This window comes from Chenopodium album, chromosome 11, assembly GCF_948465745.1.
Source record: "Chenopodium album chromosome 11, dcCheAlbu1.1, whole genome shotgun sequence".
NCBI lineage: Eukaryota > Viridiplantae > Streptophyta > Magnoliopsida > Caryophyllales > Amaranthaceae > Chenopodium > Chenopodium album.
The window spans coordinates 53,982,160-54,000,262 of NC_137844.1; the positions used below are offsets into that span (position 1 = coordinate 53,982,160).

General features: G+C 35.0%; 1 protein-coding gene across 1 annotated transcript; it reads right to left on the bottom strand.

The window, feature by feature from the left end:
• Window positions 1–10,203: 10,203 nt before the first annotated feature.
• LOC145566865 (uncharacterized) lies at window positions 10,204–11,433 on the bottom strand. The gene is made up of 2 exons (XM_081626146.1): window positions 10,843–11,433; window positions 10,204–10,680 (listed from the first exon to the last, which is right to left on the bottom strand). Exons 1-2 carry the CDS (start codon window positions 11,431–11,433, stop codon window positions 10,204–10,206), a joined length of 1,068 nt encoding a protein of 355 aa, XP_081482272.1.
• Window positions 11,434–18,103: the final 6,670 nt, after the last annotated feature.

Genomic DNA, 18,103 nt, shown 5'->3' on the forward strand with positions numbered 1-18,103 from the left:
AGTTCTGCTTTTAAAAAAATAATAATAATGACTTAGTTGTATAGATGACTAGTATGAGAATTTTGACGGGTTCAGGGACATTTATTAGGAACCCATTTGATCTAGATTCAAACTACTTCCGGGATGTAGGGATTCGGTGCGGGCGGGCGGGCGTGCACCCACGCGTTCGGGTTAATTGGATGTCGTTTGATAAGTTTAGGGTAAAGATTTATGTGTAATAATTTAGCTTCTTATTAGATAAGATAGATATATTTATTGGGAAATTATGTCACAGTTCTTAATTTATCAAAAAAATTATCTCTAATTATATTTTACTGAAAAATATCTGTAAGCAATTAGGCATAAATCTGATAAAATTTTATAGTATTTAATTTTTACTAACTTAAATTAGATTTTATCTAAAATTGAAGTGAGCATAACAGACAAGATTGGTTAATATGCACCTTGCTTGCCCCGTTGCTTAATATACTCACTCGCTATCAAATTAGATTTCAATTAACATAATTTAGTACTTCGCCATTTCAGTTTTGTGCACATGGACTTAATATGATTATTAAGAAAAGATATTATATGAACCATACAAAAAGAGACATATTTAGAAGGGTTGGTTAGGTAGGTATGGGGTGTGTGGGAATTGGCACCACCCGCCAAACCCTTGCCCAAACCCGTCTTATTGGAGTGGGATGTGAATGCGAGGTGTACATTGACCAATCTTGCCTTATAAACATCTATAGAGTTAATTGCTATGATTAAATGTCAGACCTAGCTTATTGGGGTAGTGATACTCAACTTTGTCCCTAAACAAGAAATTCTCATCACACGTATGTGCATTAGAGATACTGAACATTGTCTCAAGGTTTCTTTTTTTTTTTTTTTTTTTTACCTATCTCTAAGTGTTGGCTTGGCGGGGCATTTCAATCAAGATTTTTAATAAAGAACCAAACATCTTAATTCAAAAAAAAATTCAAATTAAATCTATACAATATTTCGATTAATTAGAGGTAAGGAATTGCTTTCTTCCAATTGATACATCATATACCTAACACTCATTAAATGTTTTTCATAAAAAAAAAAATCGGAGGTAGTATATTAAAAAGCGTTCCTAAAATTATTTATGTGTCACGTAGTTCTGCATTAGTTGTGTGCCACATCATCACTAACATTGCTCTAAACCTCATGGTTGTAAGATAACATTTCTTACCATCTTAATCAATTGTAATTTATGTTCTCTATTTACACATAAATATATTTACCTTTACTTAAAAAACACACACACACACACACAAAAAAAAAAAAAAAAAAAAATGCGGAATAGTCTCAAAAATAATTCTAAGACAATGGAGGATTATTCTCTTTAATTCTCTTTTTTATGAACATCTATAATAATAATACTAAAATAACAACCTCTGACATCATGCTAGACACATGTCAAGTTGTTATTAAAAATTTTCCCTTCAAAATTATTCATGATAACATTATTTTATGCCTTTTATTTTTATTTTTTTTGAAAGTTTATGCTTTTTTTTTTTAAACTTTTGATTAGCTATATTATTATTAGTATCAATTTCCGAAAAACAATCTAAATAATTTAACGCTTCCTCAGCTACCCCTTTCATCATTCAATTTTTCTATAACCTCTATTTTTTTTTTAATATTTGATGTATTATTTATTTTGGGATTTCTAAAAATTATTATATGAAAAAAAATAATAAACAAATTTTAAAAAATTTATTTGTTCAAATCATGCATCGCACGATAATAATCTATCTGTGTTTCAAAATAACAACCTGGTACAACGTTTGGACCATATACTAGTTTAACAAATTAAACACAAACGATGCTTTCCATGTATGGTAGCCCTACTAGAATATGAAGTATTATTCTAATATTCTTCCCTCCAATTGTCCGATTACAAAAAGTTGGAAAATTCATATGATCTTGTTCTGCGAGTTGTGACCAAGATTATTAAAGGACCTCTTCTTTTCTTCATGTTATGCACTAAAATTCATTTGCTGATGTGTAAATAATTTAATAAAAATTCATGAAGATTACAGTCAAACGAAGGAATTGACCAGGTTGCCAAAAGATTTTTTATATTTGAAGCTTTTAGTTATTCAATCTATACAATGGATTTGGTTGTTTAAAATCGCCCACTATGAATTAACAATACATATATAATTTATGTAAAGTCATACTATTATTTTAGATAGATCAAAGTTATCTCCGTACCAACCTCATTGTACATTAGGAAATGATCATGTATTCATGTTAATACTAGATCCGATCTAATATTAAACAATCTGATAAGCTCTCCCCCTTCTCTATTATTATTTTTATTACAAGTATTATTATTATTATTATTATTATTATTATTATTATTATTATAAGAGGGTAGTTATAAGATCAAATTTGGGCGTGGGTTAAGGCGATTTTAGTTAATGAATGTAATACACTAATTAGATGTCTACCCTTCATTGTAAAGTTTTTCACCGGTCATCCAAAATTAGTGTTCACTTCCTTCCTTAATTACGTCCCTTTGTGTTTTTCCCCTTTATCTATTGTATTATACCCCGCAACGAATAATCCCTCTAGAAGGACCAATCCTTAAAAAACTCGATCATTAAGAAAAAGAAGTCAAACTTACAGTTTTCTTTACTCCAAGTTTTTTACTAGGGTTTTCCCTCTATATTTCTCCTTGGAAAGGTGTTTTTCCTAACTTTTTGCTAGGGTTTTTTTTCAGTTTTGTTTTAGGGTTTTCCTTCGATCTTCTCCCTTCTCCCTTTTTCCTCATTCATCCTTCTATCCTTGATCTCTATTGTGATTATTGGTAGGGGCTATCACTGGTTTCTTGATCAGTGGTAAGCCCCCAAATTCCTTTTTAATCGCTTATAATAATAGATCCCATCCTTATGATGGTCTTGATCGGTGTAGATGATTTTCCTTTTGTCATCGGAAGTTCTAATTTTTTGGTGGTGGTTCGTGCGGCGTTGAATAAATTGTCAGACCAACGACTACAATTAATTGAATCAGGTTTTGTTCAATTCAAAGACTATCAAAAATCACAAGACCCCCTTGTAGAAGAAGGTTGCAGAGGACAGCGATTCAAGAGACGAGGGTATTCCTCAATGTCAATTCTCGCTCGCGATCGTAGTTCTACAAAATTAGAATTGTTATTTGATTCAATTTTCATTGTATTTATCATTTCTGATTTTTTTTGTAGATGCCGTATGACTTCTTATTAATGAATTGATCTTCCCTTCAAAAAGAAGGAACAATCCTTATATGATAGCAAACTAATATGAGCTCCAGAATTATGGTGAAACCTTGCCTACCCTGTACATGCAGTAATGAGTAAATGAGCATTTAGAGAGCTCTTTCCTTTATATTGAGTGGGGCTATTATCTGGTTGGAAGAAAGGTAAGGTTTATAGAATTATAGTTGCCAAAACAAAAGAGGCTGAGTTGTTAGTAGTTGATACCATGACATCCAAGCATATATACATAATGTTCAGGCTCAGACTGTAAGGCACCGCAAAGTTTGATCATATTTATTACTCGTACGAAGTACTAGTATATACTTTGTAACAAGTATATATATACTCGCTTAAATTAAAATAAATACCACACCAGATAGCTTATCGGTTTACAGTTTTTAAAATGAAACTGTAAAACAAAAATAAAAAGATTTAGAGTAGCTCAATGTATAAAGTATGATCTAATGAAATTTCACATATTGGTTACATAATACGGAGTACAATAATACTTTTCACAACTACGAAGTACAGAGTATATTATTTTTCTTTTAATAATAAATGATTTATTTATAAAAAGTATGGAGTAGTAATTAAAAGAATATCCTGAAACCACTCCAAAAATGGATTTATTGAGCAAAATGCAAATTAAATCCAACATCATTTAATTTAGTACTCCCGCCGTATATGGATCGGTCCCAAATCCCAATGAGGTTTGGTTCTACGGATCAGTAAATATGTACTTGTCATTTGTCAATTTAATGAGAATGTACATAATAACAGCACACCTTCATTAATGTTTGGTGAAGATCATTTCCTAGACCCACTTTTTCAACCATGCCAATTTGACCCGGGTCCGAATCTTCTATCCCACTCTTATGTCTCATTTTATGTCTCATTCTTTTTGATTGGTCCACGTCACTTTAAATATCAATATTAATATTAAAAAAAAATTAATAGCAAATTAAATAAAATAAATTTTACATAATTTATATTTTAGTCCTTATCTATTTTTTTTTCTCCATTTTACAATTACGTTTAATTCAATCTCATCATTTTTTTTTATACTACCTCCATTACTCTAGAAGAACCCTTGATAGACATGATAAAACAATCCGAGCATATCAATCATTATTATAAAAATTCATAATTGAGTAAAGATACAACTTCATTGTAAATTCAAAACCTTTAGGAAATTGAAAATGCAGAAAACATACACACAAAAATAAAAGCAAGCTGGGAACTAGATTAGCTTAGTTGATGAAAAGATGTGAGCACAGACGAAAAAACTAGGCCATAATTTCCATAAGATCTATCCATCTAGTCATGGAACATGTGATTCATTATCCTGCAACATACCAACAAGAGATCAAAGTTACAAAGTATCAAGCCAACCAACTATTTAAAATATAAAATATTAAGAAAAGTATTATCAAATATTACAAGTATTTCATATACTTTGGTTCAATAAAAAAAGTATGTCATATACCTCTAAAAAGGTATCCGTCTTCTTGATCATTATATGTTTGTGGAGCTCCAACTGTTGACATGTCCCTATTAAGAAATGCTTGTATGATTTCTTCTATTAAGTCCTCAATAGATATAGTACTACAAGATATGTAAACTTACATTTAGGAGTTGAGTTAAACTTCCTGAGTCAAGGTCAACACTGTCAATATCTTCGTAGAAGAAAGGAGTAGTATAACTCAAATGTGTTATTGGGTAATTATTTGACAATGGGATGGTATAATCGATTTAATAGGAGTATAATTCATTTCTGAAAAAGTTGTTCTGCTGGCCTGTTATACATTAGCTTGAATATTAGTAATTTTCTATAAGAAAAAATATTGCAGGGTAGTAATTATAAGACTATATGTATAATCCAAATACCTGATCGTTTGTGCAATGTCTTTTGCGAGTACGGCCTTTTTCTAAGGAACTCTTGCAACTAGTAGAACCATTCTTTGAGCCATTACCTCTTCCACGCCCCCTACTCCCATGACTACCGCCTCTCATTTTTAGTCCTCTTCTAGAGTAATGGAGGTAGTATAATGAAGAAAAAAAAATGATGAGATTGAATTAAATGTAATTGTAAAAGGAGAAAAAAAAATAGATAAGGACTACAATATAAATTATGTAAAATTTATTTAATTTAATTTGCTATTAAATTTTTTTTAATGTTAATATTGATATTTAAAGTGACGTGGACCAATAAAAAAGAATGTGAAATGGAATGGGACATAAGAGTGGGATAGAGGATTCGGACACATTTGACCCCCCTATACAATTCCATATTTCCATTCACGTTTTTTCTTTTTCTTTAAACATGTAGCAAACATATAAAAAATGAATACATTTTCTGTAATTGTAAGAATATAATTTTGAGAATTCCAGTGTCAAAAAAATAAAAAATTGAGAATTCATGACACAAATACATATAGATTGGTGTAATTGATAATTAGTTATTTTCTATTTTAGCTTCTTATGTAACCCTTATGAGTATGTTTATCGTTTTCTTTCTTTTAAGGCCTTGTCTAAAAATGAGTGACAAGATGCTTTTTATGAGTTAGCAGCAATAAAATAATGAACCCCAAAAACAATTGTTAATGGTTGGAATTTACTCCCTTGATTTGTTTTTATTTAAGTGCAACAAAGTTAATTGACAAATTTGCTAATACGTAACTTTGACCATTAATATCTTAATCTTTTATAATATAAATTGTACAATGTTGATATTATGAGAGTTTGCATTAGTAATTAAAAAAGAATTAAGTCAGAGTCATCATTTAATGAATAATGCACCAAATACATATATTGAACTAAAAAAAAAGGAAGGAATTGATGTTTTACAAAATTTACTAGAGTCGAGCTAGCTATAACCTGATTGGAAAAGACCAGGTATAATTTGTTAGAATGTTATTTAATTCAATCAGCTACCAGTTAATTAGCTACAAGTCCAACAACCAAGTTCTAATCCCACACATCATATAATTATAGCTTGTATATCACCATCAATTTAAATCTAATTTAATTCGATATATATATACATACATACACACATACACACACACACACAAACACACACACACACACACACACACATATATATATACCTGTTTTGAAATTATCACCCGTTAAAATTTTTTTTATTTATTTATTTTACCACCCCTTAAATTAAAAACATGTTTATTTTCCCACCTTTATCAAAAATCTGGTGGCTTTTCCGTCAGTGGGCCCCACCTAACTTATTTTCCTCCCTTTTTTTTCTTCTTTTCTCTCAATTTCACCCTCTCACTATTTTATTGCACTCAGCTAAACCCTTCCCTCATTCAATTTCTTCGATAAATTGCTGAAAAATCATCAATCTTCTTCCTCTTTCTTCATAAATTCTCTGTCAAGTGTTCAACAACCCCCTAATTGTGGAAAACCCCCTATTAATTTGTCTCAAGAACCCTAATTATGGAAAACTCCCAATTGTTTTGTCCTTAGAACCCTAATTGTGGAAAACCCCTAATTGATTTGTCCCTAGAACCCTAATTGTGGAAAACCCCAATTAATTTGTCCCAAGAACCCTAATTGTGGAAAACCCACAATTAATTTGTCCCAATAACCCTGATTCACAAATCCACCAATTTACCTCAATTGCAATGGGTGAAGAACCCTAATTTAAGAAAAAAAAAAGGAATCATACCTTACTGCAAATTGAGTTTCTTCAATTTTCATGAGAATTTGGTGGAAATTGGTGAAGGCATTGCGAATTGAATTTGGGAGCCGTTTTAAAGAAAAAAATCGGGGGAAAAAACAGTCAAAAGGCTTAATATAGTCGTTAGTAGCCATTAGGTGGGGCCCACTGACATAAAAGTCACCGGATTTTTGAAAAAGGTGGAAAATAAATGCGTTTTTAATTTAAAGGGTGGTAAAATAAAATTAAAAATAAAATAAAAATTAAACGGGTGATAAGTTCAAAACAGGTCTGCTATTTGGATTGTAATTTACAAATTTTCTTAGAATTACTTTGTTGGTGTTATAGGAGTTATTTAGTCAGGATTATCAAAAAGAATTCGTATTTATGTGCTCTTAATTAAGTATAAATCTTGTAAACTGAACCTTAATATTGAAAGACTAGAATTTGAATCAAATCCAAATGCAAATTTTAGTAATTCCCAAACAGGCTATTTGAGACAATTCCATCATTTTTTTTTGAAAGAAAGTGGTTAGTGCATTAATTCAATGAAAGGTTGTCCAAAAGTACATACGGGGAAACCTCATCGGGAACTAGGTACTCCCACAATTGTTCACGACCAAACGGCACTAACCTAGCTAGGTGATGGGCAACGAAATTACCCTCACGCTTTACATGAGACCACAAAATGGAAGAAAAATTCGAGCTAACAGCAATAATATCCTCTAAAATTCCATCTACAAAGGCAAAGGAGAAAGAGTTCTTCTTGATCTTGACTAGCTGCAGTGAATCAGACTCTAGAATGATGTCTGTATAGCCTAGTTCTCTAGCCTTCTTCAAGCCAAACAGAGCAGCCTTGCTCTCTGCAATCAAGGGCTCCCAATGTGCTCTGAACCTGCTCACTGCTGCGAATAACACATGTCCCCTGCTGTCGCGAGCTATAGCGCCAAGTCCCACCCAACCATCATCGGAGATAGAGGCATCAACATTAATTTTCACGGCACTAGAGGGAGGGGGCTGCCAGACAATTCTACCAGCAGTCTTAGAGGGAGGAGATGTACCCCCGTATATTTTTTCAATGTATTCATCAAAATCAAGCACAAGTCTGATATGCCTAAGAATCACACATCCCATACCTTCTCAAAAACCCATTTATTGCGGCGATACCAAATAAACCAAGAAAGAAACAAGCTCTTTTGGTAGACGTCCTCCTGCAAGTTTTTAGCCCATGATAGCAAAATTTCACCAAAGGAATCAGCAGTAGCAAATTTAAGGGCCTCCTCACAACCACTTTTCAGCCACAATTGGTAAGATTCGGGGCATAAGATTACAGCATGAAATGCTGTTTCATTAGCCGAATTGCAGCAGGGACAAATCTGATCATCAATCAGATGCCTATGAGCTAATATGCTGCGAGTTGGCAGAGAATTTGAGCAGCATCTCCATAAGAATTGGCGCACTTTAGGGGTTGTCTTCGCCTTCTAAATCTCAACCTAGAATTTGTCAAAATCATCCAAAGCAAGAGACATGCCCAACAAGTATGCTGATTTTACCTCATATAAGCCATTTTTCGAGAAAGCCCAAGTGAGGGCATCACTAGGCATTCTCTCACTGATTGGGATAGCTAAAATGGCCTGCCTATCCTGCTCATTAAATAAGTCCTCTAGCTTCCCCATATCCCAGCAGCAAGTAGCACCATCAATAAGCTCAGCAACAGTATCGCAAGCATCAGGTCTTCTGGCAGAAGAAACAAAGCGGCTGCCTTCATTTATGAGCCAAGGATCATCCCATATATTTATGTTTCGACCATCACCAACCCTCCACAAGATCCCCTCATTAACAAGGGCCTTAGAGCTCCACAAACTCTGCCAAGAATAGCTCGAAACTGGACCAAGAGCAGCTTCAAAAACGGAAGTATGCGGGTAGTATTTGGCCTTCAAGACTCGGCTCACAAGAGAACCCTCATTAGTAGCGAGTCTCCATATTTGTTTTCCAAGAAGTGCTTGATTAAAAATGCCCAAATCCCTAAACCCCATTCCTCCAAGATATTTCGGTTGACACAAGGCATCCCAACTCTTCCAATGTATCTTCCTACCCTTCTCATCCGACCCCCACCAAAACCGAGCCATCATACTATGAATTTCTTGAATCAAGCCAAGAGGAAATCTATATACTCCCATGAGGTAAGTAGGAATTGCTTGCACAACTGATTTTAAGAGAACTTCCTTTCCCGCCCTAGACAAAAGCTTCTCCTTCCAACCTTGAACCTTCTTCCATATGCGGTCCTTCACAAAAGCAAAAACCGCTTTCTTTGACCTCCCTATCTCAGTTGGCAAACCAAGATACTTCACATGACTATCAACCATTTCCATCCCAAGAACCGAACTAAAAGTGACCCTGGAAGGCAACGGAACCCCCTTACTAAAAGATACTTCCGACTTCTCCAAATTAATTTTTTGCCCGGAAGTTGCTTCGTATTTGTTGAGAATATCAACAATGACTGAACATTCCTGTTGGGTAGCTCTAGTGAAAAGGAGGCTATCATCTGCAAAAAACAAATGAGTAATCTCGGGGCCGTTCCTGCTAGCCCTTGCACCATGGATCATTTTTCTCTCCGAGGCCAACTGTAACATTCTAGAAAGAACATCAGAATCTAGAATGAAAAGATAAGGAGAAATAGGATCCCCTTGACGAAGACCTCTAGAAGGGATGAGATCAGTCGAGGGGACCCCATTGATGATAAATGAGTAGCTGACTGTAGATACAAAAGTCATTATGGTGTCCACCCAAGCTCCTGCAAAGCCCAACTTGGTCAATAATCTCCTTAAAAATTCCCACTCAACCCGATCATAAGCCTTGCTCATATCCAGTTTCATAGCAATCGAACCCCTACGACCTTTAGATCTCTTCTTCATAGTATGAAAAAGTTCCAGAGCAATGAGAGCATTATCAGTAATAAGACGCTTAGGGACAAAAGCACTCTGATTTTCAGTAACCAAACTCTGGAGAAGGGGCTTAAGTCTATTAGCCACAGATTTTGACGCTAATTTGTACAGTACATTGCATAGAGAAATTGGCCGAAATTGAGGGATACATGTAGGGTCCTTAACTTTCGGGATGAGAGCCACATTAGTACGATTCACATGAGACATCGACACTCTACCGGAAATAATATTATTGACAAATAAAGTCACATCATCACCAACAATATGCCAATATTTCTGATAAAAAATAGCATGTAAACCATCCGGCCCCGGGGCCTTGCAAGGACTCATTTGAGAGAGGGCAACAAAAATTTCATCTTTAGGGTAGGGACGGCAAAGAGAGTTATCATACCTTGGGACACAAGATTCGGCACACAAGAGAGCACCTCATTGATCAAATCATCATCAATCTCACCCCCTGTAAACAACGAACCATAAAAACCAAGGATGATTTTTTCAACTTCAAGTTTCTCGGAACACCATTCACCCTTAGTATTCATGAGTCCTTTAATGTAATTCTTGCTCTTCCTTTGGGATGCTTTGTGATGGAAGTACTTCGTATTGCGGTCCCCGTCTTTAATCTCTGAGACTCTCGATCTTAGAAACCAATAAGCTTCATTTTTTTCATGTAAATCATCAAGAATTGCCTCTAACCGATTACACTCAGCAAAGTTCGGTTGAACATTCGAGCGTAATTGAGCCTCCTTGAGCGCCTCTTCAGCAACAGCTATCTTCTCACCCAAGTCTTCAAAGGTATCTTTGCTCTACTTAGTCAAATCTTGAGCAACTGTAAGCAATTTATGGGACATGTCAAGATGGTGAGCTCCACACCAAGAGTCACGAATAACATCCTCTATACCCTCAGCAAGCAACCAACAAGTTTCGAACCGAAACCTTTTCTTCTTTTTTTTCTTCTTTTTGCGCACCATAGGATCAGTGTCGAGGAGGAGGGCAACATGATCTGATTTGAACTTTGTTAAGTGAATAACGTGAGCCTCGTTAAACCAGGAACACCACCTCGTACAGCCCACAAACCTGTCCAACCTCTCCCTCACAATCTCCCCTGATGAAGTACCCCTTTCCCACGTAACCCACGACCCTTCATAGCCAAGATCCCTTAGACTACAATCATCAAGAACCTCTCTAAACGCATCCATAGCCCGTTGGTCACGCAAAGCACCTCCAGACTTCTCATGATTCCCTAAAATCTCATTAAAATCACCACCAAAAACAATAGGATGAGGGGACTCGACATACAGCTCACGCATCATGGACCAAGTGTTACATTTCATCGCCCTATCAGCCCACCCATACACTCCTATGAATCTCCAAATTCTACCACCAACCTCCTTCACATCCCCACAAATATGATGATCCGAAAAAGACACTAAAGAGAAATCCACCCCTTCCCTCCAATACACACATAAACCACCCGACTTGCCTCTACTATCAACTCCAATCGAATTTGGAAAATTAAATTTTGTTTTCAAATTCTCTGACTTAAATTTACTAATCATGGTCTCAGCAAAAAAACAATATCCGGGCAAATACTACGACTCCAATAATGGAGAGCACGAATTACACGGGAGTTGCCCGCTCCCCTGCAATTCCAACACAATATTTTCATGGCTTTTCAAGGGGTTGGTTGACTCCAACACCCCTTACTTGATTTATCCCGTCTCCGGTAATATGTGAGCTTCCAGATTTTTGTTTCTTTCCAGTTTGAGACTCCATCAGATTTGAGTCAGAGAACACAATATCATCCAAATTTCTCTTGACTCCAACTCCCTTGTCCTTGCTTCCAAAAACAGGCTCCTCGGTCCCACTGGTAGGATTACTAGCCTTCCTCTTTATTATTTTCCTTTCCCTTCTCACCACAACCTCCGGATTATCAATCAAGTCATGCTCCATATCAGAAACTCCATCACCATCCCTCACAACTCTCACACTAGTGTCCACTTCGAACTCAGGACTAGGGGATTCTTCACTTCTATTCTCACTTGGATTATCACCATCCTTCTCCACCACGCTCTTCAGCCTAAGTACTGACTTCGACGTCTTCTCATCAACTACCTTCACCAAAGATGCTTCACGGGGGCGAGGAGGGGGAAAATTGAGTTTCCTGGCAACACTTGGAGGACCAAGCTTGATGGCATTAGCGTCATGGTAACTGGGAACACGCACTTTTCTCACAGAAGACAGCCTTTCTTTAAATTTTTTCTCCTTCTCAATTTCAGCAATGGGCTTACGAGAAGCTTTCATAGGTGAAGCACGCAACCAAGGACCATATTGGTAGACTTTTTCATCATCAGTTTCACTAGCTTCATCCTTGGAAGAACACCCCAACTCCGTATGATCCAACTTCCCACAGAAGAAACAAAAATCCTCTAGCCGTTCATACTTTAAAGACACCCACTTTGAGCTTGAACCACCAACAGCCAAGAACAGACCCCTTCGCAAAGGCTTATCGACATCAATCATTACCTTTATTCGCACAAACTCCCCCCACCCCAGAGGATCCAAGTCATCTATCTCCAAGAAAGTACCCAAAAAATCCCCAATTTCAATTAAAGACTTCTTGGTACGTTTACTAAAAGGAACATCCAACAATCTTACCCACATTGGAGCGTGCTTGAAGACAACTTCCGAGGGTTGTTCATCACCATTCACCTCTTTAAGGACCAGAAGTTTTCCATCAAAGAACCATGGGCAACCATCAAGGACCATCTCTTTATCCGCTTCATTGACAAATTGGAAAACAAAGAGATTCGATTCCACCATCTTAATTGACACATTGTCGTGCAGTTTCCACACCGAAGTTAGGGTTCGTCTCATCGCTGCTACATTGAAAGGTTTCGTGGTCATAAGTTTCCCTACCAACGATAATTCAATCAAATTCTTCGTCTCATCATCATCCGGGTCATCAGATGTCGCACCAATGACTTTCGACTCATCTTCAGTTAATCTTATTCTCTCAAAATCGTTCAGCAAATCCTCAGCCATGATCAGAATAGGAAAAGTAATAGAAAAATGATTGTTTTATGGAGGTTCGAGTATTGGAAGAAGGGAAAAAACGAGGAAAACTACAAACCCTAGACGAGGGACATACAAACCCTAGACGAGGGACTTTGGTAAGGTATTAATGCATATATGATACTTCGGTTTCAATCTATAGACAATTCCATCATTTGAAATGAAATGACAAGCTTCCAAACAGGCCATTAACGTGTTTAAGATATTCTTATTTTGAGGTAACAAATAAAACACAAAATTATGAGCCACTAACCTCATTATATAGCTTAATTATACAGCCGTCCACATCTTATGATTAAGCAAACTTAATAACAGGATAACAATGAATTATGAAAGAAATTATACACATGAAAATGATAGTGTACAGCTAGCTAATTATCAATATTGCTTTCATAATCAGGAATTCAAACATATATAATGCATGTAATGTTGAAGATTCAAATCAAATTACATTTGACATTTACAACTTCAACCATGTCATTCGTACACGTAGGTTATAAATCAGAATTTCATGTGCTTTTAAATTAATATTAATAGGAATGCTACTATAAAATTACCATTCACTCTAAATCTCTCATCTAAATGACTTTATTTTTGCTGAATGACAACTTTATAAAGTCCAAGAAATTAATTGCTTCGACATTAAAGCTTCTTTCTTAAGGTACTCTTCTTATTAAGGCATTAGGTCAACTCCCCGAGTACTCCTTACCTATAAACTTAAAATTGACTTCTTGATTTTGACTTGTCATCAATATTATTATGACAATTATATTCTTGAATCAAGTTTTAGAAATGTCTGTAATGAAAATTTTTTACGAGTGAGTAATTTAACATTTTAAAATAATAGGTCAAAATCTAAAAAAAAAAATATGGAAAAAATCCGTATGAGTTTCAATCAGTTAACAAACAAGTACAAGTTGCTTATGAACAAGTAAACTAATTCCTTTTATAGGATGAAAGCACACATTTAATCGTTTACCCTTTTTCGAGCAAATTGCTCCTTATAATATGTGTGTGTTCTCTCTTTAAAAACTTCCTCTTTTTTTGAACGGTCTTATAAGAACTTACTCATTTGTTGTTAGCTTCGAGAATCCCAATTTGATGAAATACAAGTAACATGCTTAATTATGCTTTAAACCGAAACCAAAAGTTGATCCGTATGAAATTGGTCTAGTTAATATTTTGAACAAACAAATTGACCTTTTTCAGCTACCACCATTGACACACCCACAAGCCCATAAATCAACATTAATACACAATTGACCCAAACTTATCTAGGCCCAATAGATTCATTGCTCGACAACGAAAACTTGATGTATCTGCCTTCTTTATTAAGCAACCACTTCTGAATGATAGAGACTGATTATTTTTGTAATGTACACTGTAATTTACATATCTAATCCAAAGTGTAATCTGCGTATAGTTTTTTTTTTTTGTTTTACAGTATTGATTATAAAGTGTCCTAAAAGACAAATAATATAAACGGAATTTGATTTCAGGTCTTGAAACAAAATTCAAATTTTAGCAATTTGAGATTGTTGACATTGCATATACTCCTTTATATTGAGGATTAATAATTTTTATAAAATTATAAAATGCAAACTTGCGAGTTAATATCTTAAACCAGCTCCATCTCATATTTACAAATTACAATTGTAAATATTTATGACAGTATTACAGCCTCAAAGCATACTCAGAAATTGCTGCTGACCGTCGTAAAATTCACCACAAGACAAATACATCATGAAACCAATATGGAGACTAATGAGCATCCGGATCCTCAGACATACAGAGTATACAATTTCTTCAAAATCAACAGAAAGATAGCCTGTAGAATTCTAACTTCTATTCAGTATCAGACAAAATCTCACTATACACTTCCAAGCAAACTTCTCCAGTCGTTTATGATGAATTAAAGATACAGTTACTTTTGTTAAAACTCAACAAGATCCAAGTACTCTGAAAAAAAAGGGATGATGAAAGAACACCCAAAGCAAAATCGGTTATCTAATACTTGTATGTCTCAAAGCTTGATGTATAACATCATCATTTATAAACGGCCTTAACATCCACATCAGACAGTAGCTCTCTAATTCACCATTTGATGTTGTAAAATTCAATGAAGAAACAATATTATTCTGCATTGTATAGTCTCTCTTTAACATGCTGTAGATTACTGCTATATATGACGCGCAATCAGCAGCATTAAGCTTCTGGGAAGCAACTACTTGTTCTGAGCTCTGGTTCATAATTAAGGCATTGCCTGCCTTATCCACAAGACTTTCAAGTTTGTCTAATATGATTTTGGCTTGGGTTAGACAATCCCGAAGGTCACCAAAACTTGTATTCATCTGACTTACATCATTTGTGTTATTGAAAGCATTGATGCACCCAGCTTCTACATATGCATTAATCCTCTTGGTTTTGTTTGCTTTGGTGATGCTCCTGCCTAGCTCTGATGATTCATATATTGAAGGGTGTTGGAGAGCTTCAAGCGCCTGCTGAAATCTGATGAGATACTTCCGTCCAACTTCTACTAACTCTTCAAACTGTATAACTCCCACCATAAATTCTGCCAGTATTTCCTTCATTTCATCATCGAGATTGGATACAAAGTTTCCCTCTCCTTCCATCCTGAAAAGCCATGGAAAATTAAGTTGCATACCAAAAATGAAAAGCAATTTTATAGCTATACATTCACACACACACACACAGAGCTTAAGGCGTTGAGCAACTATTGCAAACAAGAGGCAAAACCAGCACCAATAGCTACAGATTCGCCTATGATTTTGAATGCTGCATACCCACTTGTTCCATGATTCAACTCTTCAAGAACACACCAAGAATGCTTTCTATCATCCATAATCACAAATACAGTAAAAACATTCAAAATTACTGCATTTGCAAAAGACATCATATAATTTCATACATAACATACCATATTGGACAGTATCATTGCAAAAACAATGCACTCCCTCCTCTGTCAACAAATTACCTTTTTGTGAGGTTTAGACACACTTGAGGATTATATATCAGTTGGATACGGTAGGTTTATGGTATATAGTGGGGAAATAAGAGTGAAATTAAAATGATTGAAAGAGATTAGTGAGTTAGAGGACCCACATCACATGAGATATAAACGGCGTGTGAGAAAAAGTTAGTGGGTGCTCCACATTATATGGAGTTGAGTAAGTTAAGTTTCCATTTTAAGTAATAGGAAGATATTTTGTAGAAATCCTAAAAAGAACACAAGAAGACTATTTGTAGATTGAGAGAGTTATAATTTTCATATCGGAAAGCGTAAATATGTATATACTCATGAAACAACTGCACTGTGAAACAGAGGAGTATCTTACTTTCATTGGTGTTTATATCTAGATAATCAAGAAGTAAGATTGGTGTAAAGGCATCCAACTTTAACATCCAGAATCCCACACCTCTCAATACCTTAAAATACAACTGAGTGACTGACGTTTTCCTTTTCCCTTTCTTTTTCATAACACTTTCCTCTCACCTAAAATCTAATAAATTTGGCAGTACATGGAAGGTTATAAGAAAATCAGCAACTGCAGCCTACAGCGGCTAGTAGCAAGCACAACGGTTCAGACTACCCGATGAGCTCTGATTCGATAACAACATCATTCAATGCATATCATTTGCAAAATAATCCTATGATGGAAAGAGGCACCAGACTAATAGACTAGTCTACCTTGACCCTTAAGCAAGAATGATTACACCGCAACTAAGATTAGAGCCCAATTATCACTACTTTGAAAAGCGTTAGGGCAAGAACAACTGCAACATGTGGCAGCACTAAGATTAGAGCCCAATTATCACTAATTTGAAAAGCGTTAAAGCTTCAAAGCATTAAGCTTCAAAATTCAGATTATTTTCATACATTGAAAGGATGTATACATGAACCTGAACCTTAGATTCCTATAGAAGCTTTAAGCCTTCACACATCCAACAAGCGACCCACATTATCAAGGAATTAAGTAAAGAATACATATACGTACTGCCAGTTCATCAACTGAAACTTAATAAAGTGTAACACCAGGTACCATCTTCAGTTATTCTTCGATCAGATTCCCAGCCACCCTTACCATTACGTGCATACCATGTTTTAGTTTGCACAAACAAACAACCACAACAATCAAGCTAGTGACATCAAAGGTTGTGAGCTTCACAATCCACTATATAATTACTGGAAATTTTTTAAGTCCGTTGTCATTTCTTCCAGTCCCCTAAATGCCCCATGAAGACATGCACAGTTGCATATACCATGGTTTAATTAGCAATACTAAAAATGATATTACGTTTGCATACTCAAATTCACCACTTTATATATGATCATCCAATTCTACTTATAAAGTTATAAGCCATACAAAATGATTTCTCACTTTTTTTTATTCAATAAAAATATGTTTAAACTATCACATTTTCATCTTAACATGGTACAAAATCATTTATACACACAATAAACCTCAATACTCCATATTAACTTCCAGATTCAACTAAGAACAATAAAAACGATATCGTGGCATGTCAAAGACATCAAAATTTTAATACAATTCCTTATAAATGACCCAGGAAAAGGATGTGGCAATCAAACCCCTCCAATATTTCATAATCAACTCATTGATTAGTCACTGAAATTTCAAACAGTCCCAATAGCTAACTAACTAACAATCTCAAATTCTACATAAGTTGAATAATAAAATAAAGACAAAACCCCTCCAAGAGATACAACTTCTAACAAAAAGAAAAATCCATAATAAATTCATACTTACTTGAAATAATTCATACATACATATAAGTGGCGGACATAATATGTTGCTTGTGAGTTCAATTCAAAGTTTTCAAAACCATAATTTGTAATCAAACACCATAATCCAAATTCTAAATTATAATTATAGATTCGTGGGTGCAATTACAATGATTTTCCTTCATAATTTCATCGTTTATAACTAATAGTTCAGTAATCTACCTTAGAAGAGCCCTAAATTGAATTATATTTACAATTGTGTGAAATTAAACCCCAGATTATGAAACTGATATTTGATTATTGAAAGAAAATAGAAAGATTAAATTACCTCAGAATCTCCGAGAGAAGCTCAGAAGCCACTTCAATGACACGAGTATCTGATAGATTTA